The sequence below is a fragment of the Amphiprion ocellaris genome, chromosome 13 (assembly GCF_022539595.1).
Source record: "Amphiprion ocellaris isolate individual 3 ecotype Okinawa chromosome 13, ASM2253959v1, whole genome shotgun sequence".
Lineage (NCBI taxonomy): Eukaryota > Metazoa > Chordata > Actinopteri > Pomacentridae > Amphiprion > Amphiprion ocellaris.
In genome coordinates this window covers 3,081,496-3,101,409 of record NC_072778.1, presented here as the reverse complement: position 1 = coordinate 3,101,409, position 19,914 = coordinate 3,081,496, and the positions used below count along the sequence as shown (strand labels likewise).

The window sequence follows — 19,914 nt, the reverse complement described above, 5'->3', positions numbered from 1 at the left end:
TGTGGATATTTTTTGCAGAAAGACAAATGCACATGAGTTTCATCTTTATCAACTAAAAGGGGTACATGAGTAGACAAAGTTCAATAAGCATTGCAGTAGTTGCCTCACAGAGAGTTTGGAACATGAATATATACAGCGAGGCAGCAAGAAGTTTCCTGGATTTTAATTTATTCGCAAAATTACACAAAAACAACAATAAAAAAACAAACAAACAACCAAACCAAATCCAGAACCTAACTTGTTGTCATGGTTACAGTGACGCTGTGCTGCTATCTTGCAATGATACAGAAATCTTTAACATATCCGTGGATCCAGACTATAAGCTGCATCACTGCCAAAATCTAATCGATTGGTCCTTGTATCATTTCTGACCTTCCCTGAAAATTTCATCCAAATCCATTATTCCATTTTTGAGTAATGTTGCACACAGACAGACAGACGGACAAACGTACAGCAATCGTCACATAACTCCACTGCGTTCCTTGGTGGAGTAAAAACCAAACCAAATCCAGAACCTAAAATAATACCTGACTTACTAACTTTTATTACCTGCTACACTTACCTGTACATCTATAAGATAAGATTAGATGAGATCTACTTTCTTCATCCCGAGGAAATTATTTTGCCAGAGTACAATACACAATAAACAAAGGTTAGTGGAATATACACAATTATACAGAGATTAGTATCAAAATAGAAATAACAAAGAATACAATACTTTTTTTTTAATACTGTACAAGTATTAAATTTTTTTAAGAAGTATTAAAAAAAGTAAAACAGTGCAATGAGGTGCAACGTCTGTTCACATCAGACCCTTGAGCCTTCATTTTGATCTCAGCTGAACACTCCTGTAACGTTTTCTGACCGTATTTTACACTTTGTGTTTAGAAAATCCAAATCCAGCCAACTTTATGATAATTCCTGCTCTCGTAGGCATTCTGTGTGTGTGCTGTTTCGTTTGAACAAGACAAACTGAACATCCATGTCTGTGTTGTGTTGCATTTGTGTTCATATTCATTTCATTTAATGTCTTTATTTATTTGGATGGGATAGTGCATATTAATGAACGTACAATCTCATAGGTTGTAGTAAATAAGCCAGATTTAGCACAAGGCTAATTTCCATCCATTGTCTCAAACATACACGGTTATAGATGTGTAAAAACAATGTAGTAAAACAAAAAAAGTACTACAGTAGTGAGCTATGAAGTTGTTTCTGTGTGTTTCTTATGGGCAAGTCCAGCAATTTAGGGAATCTGTCATTTTATTTTCAAGCAGCATCATAATGCCTCTATTAATGTTATATTTTAATATATGCATTCTTTTCTCCCTCTGCTGAACTTAGTAAAATACTAAAAAACTAAAATAAAAGAGCAGTGTAATAGATTTGCTTCTGTTAATTTATCTAATTATGTCTAATTTCATGAGACATTTTAATCCACTTCATGTAAGTGCTTGTAAATTTCACGTCATAAATAAGGCCTCATTTCTCTCCCTCTTAGACCTCCCACCGTGTGTCTGTATTCATGGCGGTGTTAATGAGAGCTAATTAGGCTCTGATTGTTGTTAATTGTTGCTTGTTAACCGAATTGTGTATTGTGATATGAAGTGTTTTAATTGGTGCTGGATCAGGAGGTGCGTACACAGGTTTGTGACACGGTTAACTGACTCTGTCTTATGGTTCAGCTCTGAGTGTGTGTGTTAGCGTGTGTGTGTGTGTTAGCGTGTGTGTGTACGTGTGTGTTAACGTGTGTGTGTGTCTGGGTGGATGGGGTGTTTTAGTAATCATTCAAGGACTCATCATTTGTAAACTAATTCTAACATTTTAATGGGCTTTATCAGCAGTAACACAGCAGTCTTCTATCGCACACACACACACACACACACACACACACACACACACACACACACACACACACACACACACACACACACACACACACACACACACGCACACACACATACAAGGGGGTATTACAGACTAATGAAAAAGAGGCCTTTGGGAATAAGAGGTTAGTTTAACGTTCGGTTTTACTGCTCCTCATAACGCTAATCACTGTGATTATTATGCTGCTAGACTGGAGTGTGTGTCTGTGTGTGTGTGTGTGTGTGTGTGTGTGTGTGTGTGTGTGTGTGTGTGTGTGTGTGTGTGTGTGTGTGTGTGTGTGTGTGCGTGCGTGTGTGTGTGTGTGCGCGCGTCCTCCACTGTTAATAGCATCACAGCCAACGCACACACACACACATTTGTGTTATGGAAATGACCCCTGTGTGTATAGGAGTGTTGTGTTCTGCATTGTAGCCCAGCCAATGGCTAACAACCTCGCCAGGAAATTAAAAACCATAAATTTTGCTTAGCGCTGATAGCAGCTCATCACACCCACATTTATGCACACTCACACACACACACTCACACACCCACACGAACACACACACACACACACACACACACACACACACACACACACACACACACACATACACACACACACACACACACACGCACACGCTATCATTGTCACCCCTCTCCCTCTGAGCCAAAGAGATCACACAGCCTGAAGCAGCAGAGTAACACAATGAGTAACTGTACGTAACTGTAGTTCTGTAGTTTGATTAGATGTTTTACATTCACTGTTTTCTGCTGTTTGTCGTTTTTTCTTGTCGACTTCACTCATGAAACATTTCTGTGAATGTGTGTGCTTTGAAGTGGATGTAGATGATATTCTGTATTATTACTCCGCCAAGGAACGTGACGGAGTAGTAATATTATCTGATGATCTATATTAGTTTGTCCGTCTGTCTGTTAGCTGTCTGTTAACTGTGAATAATTCCTACTTTTTAAAGTAAATTTTAATAGTTTGAAGACATTTTAAAGTCATTTTGGACACATTTTTAGTCATTTTTTTTAACCCTTCTCAGCCATCCTAGACGATAAACTCATTTTGGACAGATTTTTATAAGTTAAGGAGGATTTTCTGAGCAAATTCTGGACAAATTTGAGTAATTGCTAGTCATTTTGCACATATTTTGGGTAATTTTTGACAACATTTAGAGAACACACTTATTTTATGAGTCATTTTGGACACGTCTTTATTGTTTTCAGTCATTTCTGGAACCCTTCTAAGCCGTCCTAAATGTTTAACTCATTTTGGACAGATTGTGAACAGTGAAAGAGTATTTATTTCAGCAAGTTCTGGACAAATTTCTGATAATTTTGGACAAATGTGGAGATTTGTTCAAGATTTCTGCATCATTGTGAGATAACGGCACGGCGTCACTGTTACTATGACAACAAGTGAACACTACTTCAGTTTCCTGCTGACGATCACATGATTATGATCCTACTGCAAATCCACCGCTACAGACTTATTGGGGCTTCTCCATCGGAAATGATCCAAGGAACAATTGATTAAATTGTGGGCGTGCTTCTGAGTCCCATCGATTCCCCCCGAACGCTACATATTTAGGTCACGTGATTCGGTATCCGTACATAACGTACACATGCATAACACACGCCTGTACTCAGTGCGACATCATTTTTTATTAAAGATTTCATCCATCGGAAATGATACAAAAACAGAGCAGCCTTGGTGGAGTACTGCGATCTCTGAGTGCATTACTTGTTTTGTTCTGTTATGATATTAGTTCCTTGGTGACCTTGAAATGTGACTGAAAACCCTGAAATAAGCTAGCGACAAGATGCTTTGTTAGGATTTTTCTGTCACTGTATGCTGCACAAACTACAAGCTAATCTTGTTAAATGTTTTATAAAGCAATCTTCTGTATTTAAAACATTTTATGCACTCTCAAAAGTAAAACCCTTACCTCGTCTTCCTCAGCTGAAGGCTTCTTCGGACGGAGACGACGACGATGATGACGATTTCGACGAGGTTCCAGAAAAAGAGGGTTATGAGCCGCACATTCCAGAGCATCTGCGAGCCGAATACGGTGAGTTCAAACACACGCCTCAAACCTGCAGGCACGTGCATAAATAGTGAGGTTAAGTTACAAAAGGAGACCTGCTGCCGCCCTAATCTCTTAAGATTCACACACACACTCTGCAAACAAACACACACATGTGGTCACACTTCAAAGACTCGGCCTTCAGCAGCTGGTAAAGTGCAGGTAAAGTGATTCTTAAGTGGGTTTATTTATGTGTGTGTGTCTGCAGAAAAACCAAAGGGAAAGACACCTATTGTCCCAGCAGACTAGCATGTTGTCAGATTTGATTTAATTCATTCAAACATGTTCTGATGTGATTATGAGGAATTAATTCTACACTAAATCTGAAATCTAATGATACATCATGTCATATTTTCTTCGCCTAAACCTTGAATTTGAGGTGGCTAAATATCAGATCAAGGACGTAGTGCAGGATGTAGAATTCCTTATTTTCTGTTTACTGTATTTTCTGTGTGCAACTTGAGCATTCATTTGTATTTCTCTCCATCCAGTGAAAATAAGTCCAAAAATTCACTCTTGTGTTGTTCTATTTTGGTTTTCACCAACGCCAGGGTGAATATCGTCTTGTCCCGGTGTTGTAAAGCGGATTTATCAAAACGGTGTCGCTGAAAACAGCTGCCTACTGCTGCAAGAAAGTGGCTTGTCAGAGCTTTTAAACAGATTCAGAGTGTTAATTTGTGAGCCATGAAGCCAAAATAACGAGCTAAAAGATGCTGAAATGCCTCGTAGAGCTGAAGGGAACTGCAGATGATACACAATTATTTGAAAAATTGTTGGAATGTAGCCAAAAACCCAAGCACAGCCCAACAGCGGGTGTGTTTATGTACTCATATTGGTGTTGCCGTGAGTCTTGGAAGAGTAAATTCTGTATCTACACAGGAATTATCGCCCTGTAAATGCCTGTTGAGCCTCGGTAAACTGTCCTCTTCTTGTACGCTGGGTTCTGACTGTTAAGTGTGCGTTTTGTCTGATTTGAAATGCAGCACAGCCTTGTAATGGAGACAGATAGTTTCTTTTCCTCCAGCATTTTCCCCTCTATATCTTTGATGGATATGTCCTGTCAACAGATCCATTTGCCTTCACACACACAGTCGTCGGTACCTACATATGAATGGCTGCTACAGTGCTGTTTCCTCTGTGTGCCGTGGCTCTATTAGACTCGTATGGATCACGTCTGGCCCCCAGGCAGCGCACCGGGTTAGAGGTGAAACGCTCAGGTCAATAACCAGCCGCCTGCTCGTGTTACTGCTATGTCAGCTACATAAAAACATGTTTGCTTTTTTTCTAAATATTAGATGAATGCTGCTCATGTCATAATCAGTAGTCGGGTGGAAGCTCCAGGCAGCGGTAAAACCCGTCACAGTGCTGCTCCGTCAGCCGGATTCACCCGTCTCTCCATCATTCGTATGGATTCATATTTGGACTTTGGTGTGTTTATGAGTCTGCCTTAATGGCACCATAACCGAACATGTTGTCGACGGTGCGGTTATTGCTGGGGTCAGCCGTGTCGTCGTCGCGGCGGCCTTTGACTCCCGGCGAACGCTCACTGAGTCATTACATTCACACGAGCCTCTCCTTTTACCTGTTAGCCCGTCCCTCTCAACTCCCACCTCCCTCCATTAGTAATCAATTAGACGCTGGAGTAATTAGATTGTATCTGATGGGGCCCCAAAACAGCTGTGTGTGTGTGTGTGTGTGTGTGTGTGTGTGTGTGTGTGTGTGTGTGTGTGTGTGTGTGTGTGTGTGTGTGTGTGTGTGTGTGTGTGTGTGTGTGTGTGTGTGTGTGTGTGTGTGTGTGTGTGTGTGTGTCAGGGTGATTAGTGAGCTAGGTAATGATCTAGAGGGGCCATACCAAATTAACAATGCAACCTCTTTAATGAGCTCCTATTAGCCCTGTACCCAGATTTTACCACCCACACACCCTCACACACAGACACACACCATCCTGCTGCCATCTGGCTTTAAATACAGCATACAGGGGGGTCTAGACTTATGTCAGAATTCCATTCCTACGGTGCAACGTAACGCGATTTTTGCCATAAGTCAGACCTCACATATGCACATAAGTACCTATGTCACTCACCTACGCTAACACAGTGGTAAAATCATAATCTAGGACATAGAAACACTGTACAGTAAAAAATAAACAAGAGAGCGCAGTACTCCGCTAAGGCTGCTCAGTCACTATCATTTCTGGCCTTCCCTGAAAATTTCATCCAAATCCGTTATTCTGTTTTTGAGTAATGTTGCAAATAGACAAATTCACGTACGCCGATCGTCACAAAACTCTGCTGCGTTCCTTAGCAAAGTAAAAATAAACTGAAAAAAGAGAACAATTCCTTACCTTTACTCCTGTGGTTGGATTGCACACTGGGCTTTGCAAAGGGGGAAGAGACAGGCTTACACTAGGCTACTTTTCTTGGAAGCACTGCCATCAGAAGAGTCTGACTTACGCTTAGGAGCCATAATGAAGGGCACAAAGTTTCCAAAAAAACAACACAAACAAAAGAAAGCGAATGTAGCATAATCCAATGTGGCGTACAGCCAGCGAATGTAAACAAAGCCGTCTTCCTTGTATAGCGCCTCATGATGGTGGATTTGTTAGCTCCGCTCACCAACTAGTTCCCGCTCAAAATTTGTTTTAACGTCGCAAACGCCATACGTCGGAATGATGGAACAAGACTTTCTTCATAAGTTTATGGGAGATGGGAACGTAACCATGAAACGCCGTAGGTCGAGGATGTCGTAAACCGAGGACCTGCTGTAGTTAAATCTCCCATGAGCTGTACTGACTGATATGTTTTTGCCAACAAACACTGTGCCTAAAACGCTTGAGCCTCTTCTTAGAAAATCCTGTGGGTTCAGCTGATGAAGTATGCGCTGATTGCTTGTTTTGTTTCATATCTTATTCCCCATGTTCACACTTTTGGGTTTATTTCACTATTAAAGGACGACGCTGGTGCAATTTAGGCCCTGTTTGCACAACAACGGTTTTAGGATGAAACGCAAAGGTTTGTTGCATTTTAGTTCCTCCTATTTACACAGAAAGCATTTTAGTCGACCTAAAATGGAAACAGGTGCTTAGACTGGTGTTTGACCAAAAATGATGTCAGATTTGTCCATTGTTTTCTACATGCACTCTTTTCTATGAGCAGAAAAAGCAGCGCATGTAGGTACCTAAGTCAGCTGGGATAGACTCCAGCCCCTCTACGCCCCAAATGAGGAGCAATGATTACCTCTCCCTTCATCAAGCACCAGAAAAAAGTAAATGAGTCTATTGTAAATTTGTTTTAATAATCAGTTACGTTTCTTCTTTTGTCTCTCTTTCTGTCTCTAAGATCACGATATCTGAGATGCCTGATAATGTGTTCAAAATATCTAAAAAGAAAACCCCGATGATTTAGAAGAATAATAGCAAAGAACAGTTTAATAGTGTGAGGTTTCCCGTCACATCAGTTCTTTTTTCTAATTTCTCTCATTCCATTAGTCTTGCAGTTGTTCACATTTATCGTTTTTTCTGTATTTCCTCTCCTCTTTCTTCTCTTCTTCCTGAATTCATCTGCTCCTCTCTCCTCCCTGCTTTCCCCCTCCGTCCTGTTCTGTCATTCTGATTATCAGTCCTCTTATCCCTCTCTCTGCTGTCAGGACACTATCTCTCTCTTTCTCAAATTAACATTTTAATTACAGGCCCTGCTTAACCCGAGAAAATCAATAGCTCTTTCCGCCTTTCCTCTCCCTCTTTTTCTCTGTCTTTCTCTCTCAAACCCCGTTAACCCCCCACTTTTCTCTCTGTTTTCTCCAACAACCCCCTCGAACACACACACACACAACGCTATACACATTTCCTCCCATTGATCTGCGCGTCTTAACATCCACAACATCCAGACAAACCTCTGCCATTTGGCGGTCTGAAAAGAGCAGATTGAGTCGGTATTTCACCGTCCGACAGAGGGAAGGAGGGATGAGAGAGAGAAGGGGGGAGGAGGAGGTGAGGCGAGGTGGGCTGAGGCTGGGATAATAGGCAGTCAATTGACTATTGACATGGTTGTGTGTTTTTTTTTTATTTTAAAAACACATTACGTTGAAAAATGAATTATTTAAAAAACTGTAACTTCAGCATCTGTTGCATCCTCAGCGATTTAATAGACTATCAAGAAATTAAATAACAAATTAACATGTGTTGTTGGACCTCATTAACGCGGTAAAAACTGCAATATTTAATATTTTTCTCAAGTTTTCCATCACTGTGTCACTTTACAGCTCACTGTTTTGGTTTTACAGCCTTCTTTTGATTCACTTTCAGTGTTTCCAGCAGTAATAATTAATGTTTGCTAAGTAGCTTGATCTTCATCAAAATTTACCACAAATTTAAACAGAATTTTGAGAAAATGTAAATTAATGCCCATTTTTATCCACCACCATTACATGAGTACGTATTGGGAGATGGTTGGTTTGTTGGTTTGTGAAACCATTACAGAAGTAGAGAAATTGAGTTGAAAGACCACCAGTCAAACCTGAAATGGTGAAAAAGGTTGTTAAACACATTTTTGTTTTGTGTCATGTTTTACTTTAAGAAAAGTTTCCGTTTCCTCATCGCTCCACACAGATCAGATGGTTTAGCTCTTCCAGTTAGGCTAAAGATTAAGCGAGCACAGTGAGGAAGTAAATGTAAAGTGGTCCAAAATCAAACAACACAGGGACATTACAGTGAAATACATTTTTGTTTCATGGTATTTTGAAGCACACAGAGAAAAACTGCACATCAGCTTGTGTTCTATTTGTCAAATCGGCTCGACTGACAGGCATTTTATCGAGTTTTGTTTGTTAATATCCATCAGAGACACCTTAACAGGGTGTGGTCTTGATTATAATGTTATTTTTTCACTAAATATTTGTAATTCAATAAAGTTCTTTGTGTGTCTGACAAACTTCTGCTTCTAGATGTCTGGAAAAAAAACAGTTTTTAGTTCAACACATGGATTCTAACAACCGTTTGGCTTATTTCTTCTATACTTTTATGTTTTCACAACCGGTTGTGTCTAGAAAGATGTCGGCTGGTTTGCTTTTTGCAATTAAGCCTGCAGAAAAATACACAATCAGACTTTCTCATTGTTTTAACAAAGAGAAAAAGAAATTTTAACAAAAATAACATGTCCGCTGTGGGAATCTCCTGCGTTTGTCGTGGTAGTGACGGGATCTTTGATGCATCCAGGTCAGTCGTAATAATGTGTGGGATCAGCTCTGGGCTTACTGCTTCCTCTGATCTCACCTGCTGCCTGTTGTGCATGGATGTGTGTTTAAGTCCTGCTCAATCCCCAGATACTCCAGCTGATCTTGTCTGACCACACACATCACACACAGCTTTAAGTCCACATTGTTGCAGGGCTGTCTTCAGTGCAATTAACCAGCGCTATATATTAATCAGTGAGTTCGGTTTGTACAAAGAGCAAAATATGTCCACCTGACACCAACAGGAATTCAATAATCTGCTGAATTTGGTATGAAGATTGAAAAGTTCCCAGATTCATGTGACCTCCAGACCATCCACCCTTTAAGTCAAGAACTGCATTTTCAGGGGCAGATAAGCCTGGATGAGCTGGGCAGCATTTTTCTTTCAATAAATAAAATCATCATCAAAAACTACATTTGTGTTTTCTTGGGTTACCCAATCCTTAGTCTCAATATCTCTGTTGGCAGGTTTGGATCCTTCTCCTTCCACCTCAACAGCACCAGTCGCCCAAAAAAAGCCTCCCGCTAAAAGACCTGTAGCTCCTCCTCGTCCTCCTCCACCCTCCTCTTCGTCCTCCAGGCGGCTGAAGCGACTCTTAGAGGAGGAACAAGATCCAACCTCTGTTGTTGCCACTCTACGCCTCCTCAAACAGAAGATCCCTCTGCCCACAGAATCCAGGTGATGAGTCGTCATACCTGCCTCCCACCTCCCATCACAAACTACAATCACAAACATTACTTTGAAGTACAGATGTGTGTTAGCACAGATCAATGCTACTGTCTGATAAAAACCCCAAATTAATAGAACAACATCAGCTTTTAGTTCATCCCATCAAGCTCCATTTGATTACACGCAGTTTGTTTGAGTTTAGCTCATTGTTAATGCTTCATTTATCAGTTATAACTCTAATCTTTCCTTTAACAGCGACTCCTCTGGTCCCAGTTCGTCTCAGTCTGGTTCAGATCAGAAGGCTGCCCATGCTCCCGTGGTTCCGTTCGGTTTGGATTTGTACTACTGGGGCCAGGAGCAGCCCAACGCTGGCAAGATCATCAAGTAACACACCAGACACACATCCTTTAATGATGCCTAGGTTTTGTCACTAGTGACTGTTTGGTTTCTAGCAAAGGGAAACTGAATTATGATGCTAATGTCAGTGTTACAACCCAGCCAGATGTAGCCAAAAAAACAGCTGTTATTGGTTTAGTAACAGAATTAACAACAGCAAAAAAAACTAAGAAAACAGAGCTAGTGGGTGTTGCCAACTCGAAGAACTAAAAAAAACAAACAAAGGCTATCAGAGTTATGAAACTAGCTAAACAAAAACAAAACAACTAAACTCTTTAGTCAATCTTAAACACAATGGCAAGACCCACAACTAACAAACAAGTGAACATAAATAACTAAACAAACAAGTGCCTCAAAACACACATTAGGTCGTGGCTACAGGAAACACCAGAAAGAGTGACTACTAACTGGGTTATGCAGCTGCTAGTAGTTCACATTAAATCCCAGCCGCCTTGACTGCAGTGCTGGCTGTAGATTTAAGCTCCAGGTGTGTTTATCGCTGCAGTTTGATTGGATGAAGGTGGAGGGAACCAGGTGGTGGTCCAATCAGGTAGGGCAGGCGGGGATAATCAGCTGCAATGACTGGCAGCTGAGGCAGGAACAGGCTCTCCAACCAGCTGCAGCAGAATCCATGCAAGTCCTCTCCCCTTATAGAGGCCACAAAGGAACCACCACAACACAAGAAGGTACACAAACACCAGCGACTGTAACAATCAGTTAATTGGAGATCAAACTTACAACAGAAAAAAAAAGAACAGTAACTTTGTGCAAAAATATTAACATAAAAATGCATCTTGAAAGAGAATTTCCTATTTCAATGAAAGAAGTATCACACAAATATCAACCAAACTGTCAACACTGAAGACTGTTTAAGGAGGTCGTTCCTCACGTTGTGATTTCTTACTTGCCTGCACCTCAGAAAACCTGCCCAGGAATTATCAATCGATTGATCAGTAAAAACAATACAGTCTGTCAGCTCTTTCAGCTTGTTGTGTTATTTTACAATAAACCGATTTCCTTCTTTGTAGTTTGCATCACTTTGCTCTCAGTAACTGTCTTGAATCTCTGCTTGTCTTTTCTCCCTGCAGGTCAGCCTCTCAGCATCAGTTCTGGGTTCCCATAAACACCGAGGAGGAGGTGGAGAACGAGGAGATGGCGGCGGAGAGCAGGAGCAGATACATCTCCTTCCCCGGGACCTTCACACCCGTCAGCCACTTCTGCAGAGCTCCGCTGGGCAACGGGAAACTGTGTCAGAGACAAGATCGCCTCAAGGTAACAGGACAGATGTGGCCTCTCATGTTTAGTGTTGGTCTGCTTCTTGGCTGAGTGTCAGAGCTGTAACTGTGTCCTCCAGTGTCCTTTCCACGGTCGGATCATCCCTCGAGACCAGGAGGGTCGACCCTGCAGCCAGGAGGACCGACTGAGGGAGGAGCAGGAGGAGAGGAGGAGGAGAGAGCAGCAGCCTGGTGAGACGTTGGAACAAAATGTGAACTTAAATTTCAGCTGCATCTTGTGGTCTTTCTAAGCAGATGATATTTACTCTGTTTAGTCAACAAAGCTAACTCACACAGTAGCATTTTCTAAAGTGTAACCTCTTGCAGTCTTCTTTACCAGGGGTGTTGTTTAACAGAGAGTCCTTCCACCAGGTTTTTCTTCAGCTTTCAGATGCATCTCACTGCATTCCTCTGCAGAACATTTGTGCTTCCTTTTATTGACCAAAATCAAAATAACTTGAGGGAATCATTGGAGCTTCAGTGGGAAGTTACTGGACGTTTCACCTCTCATCCAAGAGACTGACTAGTTTTCTGTGAACCTTGACACCATGAATGGGGTTTAATAAATGTTTTTGACCAGAAAGGAAAAAAAATCTGCAAATTTTTTAACAAGAAACAAGCCCAACGTTTCCTGTTTGTTCTTATTTTTGTACCTCATCGTCTGTTTAATACATTTTTTCAGAGCTTCTCACTACAGAGAATTCTACTTTATGTTCATTATTGAGGTCCTAATCGGTTATACATGTATATGTAAAAATTAGAAGTCAAACAAAACAACAACATGGAGAATATTTTGAAATTAAAGAAGTGCAAGTTTATCTATCTATCTATCTATCTATCTATCTATCTATCTATCTATCTATCTATCTATCTATCTATCTATCTATCTATCTATCTATCTATCTATCTATCTATCTATCTATCTATCTATTTGTCTATCTATCTATCTATCTATCTATCTATCTATCTATCTATCTATCTATCTATCTATCTATCTATCTATCTATGTTGTGATTTTGTTGTGTGATTGTACCGTACAACTTTCAAGCTGCTCCAGTGACAAATAAACAATACAAAGGGTTTTGAAGGAATCGTAAAAAAAAATCTGAAGTTTAGCATCAAAGGACCAACTTAAAAATTCATAACTAAATCAGTTTAAAAACAGGCTGGAGGTTTAGGGTTGTACAAACTTTAGGGAGGTGAAGTGAGCTGGAATGGGGACGACTCTCATCTGTAAATGATCTGCAGCTGGACAGATGTGGCTTTATGTGTTTACCTCCTATGCACCGATTAGAATATCCATCATGGCTCTGTGTGCTGAGGACAGATTTTAAGGGAGAATAGCAGACAGGGTGAGCTGTGTGGTCGTAGCCTGTTCTGCACATTGTCTTTGTCTGACTATGTGTGTTTTTTCTGTGTGTGTCAGAGACTCACAAGTCTGCAGGATGTCCACCAGCTGCCTGCAGTGTCTTGTTAACCAGCTGTGTGAGTGTGTGTGAGTGTGTTTTTTTTGTGTGTGGCCGTGGCATGCAGTCCAGTGAATTGTGAAATAGCATCTTTTGTTACCAACTACACTATCGATCCACGAGTCAATCTCACGCCCACACACACACACACACACACGCATACACACGCATACACACGCATACACACGCATACACACACATACACACACATACACACACATACACACACACACACACAAATCAATCTCACAGTAGGGAGGACAGTGGACTGAATGAGTTGATGGACCATTGGCCTCAGCTCTTTCTACCTATTCAGTCAAACATCCACACACACACACACACACACACACACACACACACACACACACACACACAGGCATACACTCGGGATTCAACAATGGTTTTTTTCAGGGCTGCTACTAATTATTACTAATATAAAATGAATGTCATGGTGTAAAAAATTAGGAACGCCAACACAAAATTTTGTCTATTTATGTTTTATGCATTTAATTAAATAGATTAGCATATAGTGTGTGTATATATATATATAGTGTTTTTATGCAATTATATTGAATGTGAACTGTACCACTCCTTGCCAGTTAATATCAAGCTATAACTGATTGATTTTAACTGTAGTTGTGACAAGTTGCTTTAAATGACAACTTGAAGTGCACAAATCTAAATTAATGAAATCTGAAATCTGTACTACACTGACAGAAACAATACAGAGTTCTTCCACGTCTTGAAATTGCTGCATGTAGCCCTACAGAAATCATTTTACGTGGCTGTAATATGTCCAGAATCTTTTATAATTCATGAACAAATGTATACAGAAACAAAGCCAAAAAACTGGGGTGCACTAATTTTCAAATCTGTTGCAAAAAACTTCAGATAGTGAAGAAAATTTGTGCTACACTGACAGAAAGTTCTTCCACGTGTTGAATTGGTTGCATTCTGCGCTACAAGAATTATTCTCCATGGTAGAAACTGGTGAAATCTACAAAAAAAAAAAACAAAGATGCAAAATCTGCAACTTTTTGCTCTAATACATCATATTTTACAAATATATTACATAAAATGTCGTTGACACAAACCCAAAAAACCCAGATTTGGGCTCCAACTGTTCAATAGAATTTGCCCGAGCTAAAGGTGATTTCAAAGCTTATGTTAATTGCTGATCCATATTTAGTGTCTTGTATGAGCAAAAAATAAGTAAAAATCATCCAGTCCACACATTTGAGAAGCTGGAAACAGCAAATATTCTTTAGATGCCTTTTCTTGTTGCTCATATTATTTTATTGTAGATGCAATTTCCATGTTTTGACCAACAATCTACAGATTTCTAATTAGTGTGTCTGCGCTGGCATCTTAGAGACCTTGTGCAGAAGCAAGTCATCATCTGTGTTATTAATGAAGTCAGAATGGAGGAGAGTAACACCCAGACTTCCACAATAATAGATTTTTGCATTTGTTGGTATAGCAATGACTCTTTTCTAATCATAACTAGTGTTTATTTGGCAAAAAAAATGTGTTGAATCTTATTTTGAGTCTGAATCGAGCTTTTGCAGACAGACTTGCAGACGTGTGGACGGACTAAACACCCCAGATGCCTCAGTGTGTGTGTGTGTGTGTGTGTGTGTGTGTGCGTGTGCGTGTGCGTGTGCGTGTGCGTGTGTGTGTGTGTGTCACACATCCACAGACGCCAGCTGGAAGGTCTAAGAGGTGTTGACAGAGAAAAGAGCCCTGCTGCAACACTGATTAAATTCAAAACGCTGTCTTTTCTCTTGCCCGTCTTTTCTTTCTTTTTTGTTCCTTCCTTTTCTTTCTATTTCATACATTCACCTACACTGCAGCACACTGTACTAATGTAAATATGTTAACAACATGTAGCGCTATGCACGCTCTGATGCATAACAAACATAACACGTGCATGCAAGCACAAACACACAACTCCACAACATGCAGTGCATTTTAAGCGTAAGGTCCATACCGCATATCAATCTTTATTGTCATCTAGCTGCACTACGCTCCCATTCAAAAGTTTGGGGTCACTTAGAAATGTCTTTTAAATGAAGATAACATTAAATCAATGATAAATCTCAGTCTAGACATTGTTAATGTGGTAAATGACTGTTGTAGCTGGAAACAGCTGATTTTTAATGGAATATCTCCATAGAGGTACAGAGGAACATTTCCAGCAACCATCACTCCTGTGTTCTAATGCTACATTGTGTTAGCTAATGGTGTTGAAAGGCTAATTGATGATTAGAAAACCCTTGTGCAGTTATATTAGCACATGGATAAAAGTGGGAGTTTTCATGGAAAACATGGAATTATCTGGGTGACCCCAAACTTTTGAACGGTAGTGTGCAACCGTAGAGCAGGCAAAATGAGAATGCAATTAAGCAGAAGATAAAATGGACATAATTTAAATTAAAACACACGCATCCATGAGCGATATTGCAGCTAAAATTAAACTGAATTTGTCCACAGTAGCAGCGTGTGGTTGTAAATAATCTAAAACTAAGGTGCAGTAGTGTGCAAATTCCACATTCCAGATGTCTTCTTGTATTTGCACAGCCTTCAGAACTTGCATTTTGCTGCACGGAGCGTCTGAGCACAAATAAAAACTCTTGAATCTAATGGACAGACACTGGAACTGAATGCAAATGCAGCTGCTCCTCTTTTAGCAGCAATGATTCTCCTAAATACACCAGCTGCTTTTCAATTACTGCACCCTTTCTGCTTGTGTGTGAGTGTGTGAGTGTAATGAGGGATGGTTGAAGGTCCAGTCGGACCCGGGGTCACGCCGGCTGATTAATAACACACACACACACACACACACACACACACACTGGGCTGGGGTCAGTGTTTTGACAGAGCAGAGAGCCTGACTTCAATCCCATCACAATCACAGTGTAATTACTTTGCATTACCACAGGTTTATCTCTAATTCGGCGGCGGTACGTCATTAACCAGAAGTGTCTCTTCGTTTAGACCATCATTACTCTGCATTACGGCCCACTTTTACTTTATCAGCCAGAATTATGACATTACACTTTTCATTAACACCAGAATTGGATCCAAATGAGCCTGTAGGACACACTGTTTACCAGCGGCGCTCTGTAAAAGTGGCCGGCAGGAGCTCGTTTATGTTATCAGCTGTAATTACTTCATTATGCCTCCCAAGTCAAATTACTTTTAGTTCAAGTTTCTGGCCGTAATAGCAGCAGATAGAGGGAGTACTTAATTACATACAGAGGATGTGAAGAAGACCGAGCTTTAATGATCCAACATTGCTGTGTTTGTGTTTCAGAGAGAATTTGGTACTTAAGGTTTAAGAAAATAAAAAAAGCCCACTATTTTTTGACATCTGATTTGCATCTTTTTGATTTAAAGTCTTTGAATGTAAAAATCTTCTTACGTTATTTTGTATATTATAGTTTCGGTCTAGTCTTGAGCGACAGAAACTGAAATTTTATCGGTAAAATTTTAGCCTCATGTTCATGCAGCCGTCTCCATTGTTGATGCAGTAATATTGTTTTAGTTTAGAGGGAATGTTGTGAAAAAGTATTTTCTAAATACCAGATTAACCTTAATGTTCTTTTTGGTCAGTAGTGGTTTGATCCTTTAACTCTCCCATGGATCCGTTTCCTCCCAGAGTCTTCCTTATTATGTCTGTGTTGTGGTTTTGTGTATCTTTGGTTACTTTGTGTCTTTTTGTAGTTGTTTTGTGTTTCTTTTCAAATGTTTTTTCATTTTTGTAGTTATGCTTTTCATTGTGGTAATTTGTGTCTGTGTTGTGGTATTGTGTCTTTGTAGTTGTTTTGAATCTTTTTGTGGTTGTTTTGAGTCTTTTTGTGGTTGTTTCGTGTCTCTCTGTGATTGCTTGGTGTATTTTTTCGTTATTTTGTCTTTTTGTGGTTTTGAGTCTTTTTGTGGTTGTTTTGTGTATTTCTGTGGTTTTTTTGTTTCAGTCTGTGATTGCTTGATGTATTTTTGTCGTTATTTTGTGTCTTTTTGTGGTTGTTTTGCCTCTCTGTAGTTGTTTTGTGTCTTTTTGGGGTTGTGTTGTGTCTTTTCGTAGTTAGTTTTGTGTCTTTTTGTGGTTAGTGTTTGTCTCTTTGTGGCTGTTTTGTGTCTCTCTGTAGTTGTTTTGCGTATTTTTGTAGTTGTTTTGTGTCTTTTTTTGGTTGGTTTGTGTCTGTGGTTGTCTTGAGTCTCTGTAGTTGGTTTGTGTGTTTTTGTAGTTGTTTTGAGTCTTTTTGTGCTTAACTGGTGTCTTTTTGTGGTTGTTTTGCGTCTCTCTCCGTGGTTGTTTTGAGTCTCTGTAGTTGTTTTGTGTCTTCTTGTGGTTGTTTTGTGTCTTTATGTAGTTAGTTTTGTGTCTCTTTGTGGTTGTTTTGTGTCTCTCTGTGGTTGTTTTGCGTATTTTTGTAGTTGTTTTGTGTCTTTTTTCGGTTGGTTTGTGTCTGGTTGTCTTGAGTCTCTTTGTAGTTGGTTTGTGTGTTTTTGTGGTTGTTTTGAGTCTTTTTGTAGTTATTTTATGTCTTTTTTTACCTGTATAGTGTGTCTTTGTGCTCATTTTGTGTCTCTTTGGTTGTTTTTTGTGCTGTTGACTGACTCGCTTTTATCGGGCTGTTTGTTGTACAGGTTTGATTAGGTGTCAGTAAATCCGTCCATCGTACTCTGACCTGATGACAGGGACACGTTGTGTTTCAGAATTGTCTCTTGTGTTTGCGTTGTGAAAACATGCCGTCAACATCAGCAGCTTCATTGTCGTTGTCGTCTCGTTGCAGACTGGCACGATGCAGAGCTGATGCGAGACATCGAGGCGGCCACAGGAGAGGACCTGGGCTCTAGTCGGGTTCGTGGTAAAAAAGGGAAGAAGAAGAAATATCCCAACCTCAGCGATCTGAAGCAGAGCACCAACACGGCACGCTCCAGGCTGGAGAAAAAAGTCTTAAACAAGTACGTATGAGGCCTTCATGTAGCGACAGGAATAGCATTCTCTGAGAAAAACTCCCTTTAGATTATCTAAGAATGTCTTCCTGCAGCGATCCCACAGTATTTATATGCAAATATATAAAACACAACTGTAGGGGATCAAAGCTACTGAAGAACAGGACAGAACTGTACATTTTGCATTGTTTAACGGTCAAAAACAATCAATATCTTCACTGGATTTAGGGTTCGATTCTTTTTTTATTGGCTAGTCATTCTTACTAACCCCATTAAATCTATACTATATGCTTCATGCACCTTTATAGTTGTTTTGTGTTTCTTCATGACTGTTTTAGATATTTTTGTAGTTGTGTTTTTGTGGTAATTTGTGTCTATGCCGTGGTTTTGTGTCTCTTTTTAGTTGTTTTGTGTATTTTTGTGAATATATTTGTTGTTGGTTTTTGTCTTTTTGTAGTTGTGTCTTTTCTTTTTTTTTACCTCTATAGTGTCTCTTTGTCGTCATCTTGTGTCTCTTTGGTTGTTTTGTGTCTATGTGTAGTTGTGTTGTGTCTTTTTATGGTTGTTTTGTGTCTTTTTGTGATTGTTCTGTGTCTCTAACAATGTTTTATTAACATATGGAGGTTTTGTGTCTCTTTGTAGTTGTATTGTGTCTGCCGGTGGTAGCTTTGTGTGGTTGTTGTATGTTTCTAAATATTTCTTGTCATAGTATGGTGGATTTGTGTCTCTTCCTAGTTGTTGTGTCTTTATGTAGTTGTTTTATGTTATTGTTTGGTCATTTTGTGTCTCTGAGGTGGTTTTAGAACATTTTTCTGTTGGCTAGTTATTTTGCTAACCGCTCTGGTAGACTTCTTGCTTGAAATCAGCAACTTTGACTAATTTTCTGAGCATTTTGAGCTGTTTTTTAGTTGGAACATTGCAGACAGAAATGCCGGTTTCTGTGTAGCTGTAACAAATGTGGAAATAAGCGTTGAGTTGATTGTTAACGTGGCTCTGTGCTCTGGTCTCGCCCTCCTCCCTCCAGGAGCTCCTTACGAAGAGTGGCTGAGGTGATGAACAAAGTCGACAAGAGGAAACACGACAAGTTCTCCAACCAGTTCAACTACTCCCTCAAGTGACCTCCAGCCACCATCACACGCCTCCAAATGAAGTGGAGCGGACTGGTTCTCCTCTTAGTAAATTCTTCTTATTCTGGTTCATTTCAATCAGGTGTGTTCATCCTAGATTCTAGATGTTCATTCGCTGTTTGGTGCAACTGGTGGTGGAGATGGAGACACAATAATCACATAAAGAGAAACACACCAGGTTGAAATTAACAGTTTATCCAGATTTATTGGTGCTAAAAGAAGAAAGAATTTAATTTATTGATGTGCACGTATAGGGATCAGGTTAGCAGGTTATCATGACTGGTGACTGCAATAATATGTGAAACAGCTGACATGATTTAACTGTCAGCCTCTTTAAGGAGACGCCTTTATAGAGATGTGATCATTAATCAGATGTACATACATTAGTAAGGTGTGATGAAGTAATGAAAATGATATTTCTTTTGACCTAATTTATTGGCCAAATTGTTAAGCTTATTATTGCCTTTGTGTCAAACCATGTCCAGGCTCCTTTTTCCATAAGTGGCCCGTTTTTACTCCTTTTTTCTACTATTTTCTTGTTGAATTTGTTAATGTGTGCATTAAAAACGATGTGTGCCACAATAAAACTGTAAATGTTAAGTTGTGTTTGTGTCTTTGTCTCGTCCTCCACGTTAACGAGGTTAACTCGGCTTTAATTCGGCTCAGAGATCTGCAGCACAGTATCGACCATGGAAAGTTCAGAGAATGAATTAGAGTGTTCGTAACGACGTGTATAAAGAGAGTTAGAAGACGTGTTTAGTTTTCATACAAACAGACATCAGCATTGTGGGCCTACATGAATAAATCCATTTAATATATGCTTTAAAGATT

The 19,914-nt window shown here is 39.9% G+C and overlaps 1 protein-coding gene across 1 annotated transcript in view; it reads left to right on the top strand.

Moving 5' to 3' along the window:
• Window positions 1-19,683, top strand: part of uvssa (UV-stimulated scaffold protein A) — a 36,035-nt gene extending 16,352 nt beyond the window's left edge. The window contains exons 9-15 of the mRNA XM_023285656.3: window positions 3,836-3,944; window positions 9,657-9,867; window positions 10,114-10,242; window positions 11,343-11,526; window positions 11,609-11,720; window positions 17,794-17,965; window positions 18,981-19,683. Of these exons, the coding sequence (XP_023141424.2) occupies window positions 3,836-3,944; window positions 9,657-9,867; window positions 10,114-10,242; window positions 11,343-11,526; window positions 11,609-11,720; window positions 17,794-17,965; window positions 18,981-19,074 (1,011 nt within the window). The 3' untranslated portion in view covers window positions 19,075-19,683. The remainder of the gene's footprint in view (window positions 1-3,835; window positions 3,945-9,656; window positions 9,868-10,113; window positions 10,243-11,342; window positions 11,527-11,608; window positions 11,721-17,793; window positions 17,966-18,980) is intronic.
• Window positions 19,684-19,914: the final 231 nt, after the last annotated feature.